The 632-nt window shown below is 32.1% G+C and overlaps 1 protein-coding gene across 2 annotated transcripts in view; it reads left to right on the top strand.

Annotated features, from left to right (window-relative positions):
* Nucleotides 1-283, top strand: part of LOC108965848 — a 149,517-nt gene extending 149,234 nt beyond the window's left edge. For both annotated transcript variants that reach the window (XM_018928517.1, XM_018928507.1), the window contains one exon: nt 56-283. In XM_018928517.1, the coding sequence (XP_018784062.1) occupies nt 56-193 (138 nt within the window). In that variant the 3' untranslated portion in view covers nt 194-283. The remainder of the gene's footprint in view (nt 1-55) is intronic.
* The last annotated feature ends 349 nt before the right edge of the window (nt 284-632 follow it).

Below are 632 nucleotides of genomic sequence, written 5' to 3'. Positions count from 1 at the left end.
TTTTTTGAAATTTTTAAAACATTTTTATTTAAGTTACTATTTATTTTCATTTCAGTTTGTGCTTTATATCGGACTTATCATTATTTTGTATATATTATCGTTCCCGTTAACGGTACTCTTTGAAATGCCTTACCGCAATATTTCCAGTTTATTGACAAAGCGAGGTTCGGCGAAGCGAGTGAAGTCATCTTAACTTTGTCTAACGACAGTATCTACCAATAATGTTTATATAAATTAAAAACAAAAAATTTTTTATAATAAATCAATCGTTTATTATATTTAATTACAGCATGCACATGTGATCCCTCACAATTTTAGTTTCGCTGCAAATTTCAGTGAAAATCATCAGTTACAGCTTGACAGGTGCTTTCTCAGAAATCTAATAAGCCACTTTCTTTTGAAAATTTAGCTTTTACGTTATCCCGCGGAATAAGTTCGTCCTGACTAACCTGACCTAACCAGTAGACACTGCGCGAGTGATCCTTTTTCTTCTTTGCTCGTTGTAATCAATTGATATTCACCGGATGCACTACTAATTATTTATAAGCTTATTATTTATATGTATACAATATAGTAAAATCTATACACTTTTTTACCAATGGTTGCTTGGTCGAGAAGAGCGGCTTAGGGCG

This window comes from Bactrocera latifrons, unplaced genomic scaffold, assembly GCF_001853355.1.
Source record: "Bactrocera latifrons isolate USDA-ARS-PBARC rearing strain unplaced genomic scaffold, ASM185335v1 scaffold_10, whole genome shotgun sequence".
In the NCBI taxonomy this organism is placed as follows: domain Eukaryota; kingdom Metazoa; phylum Arthropoda; class Insecta; order Diptera; family Tephritidae; genus Bactrocera; species Bactrocera latifrons.
This window is presented reverse-complemented; position numbering and strand designations above follow the sequence as displayed.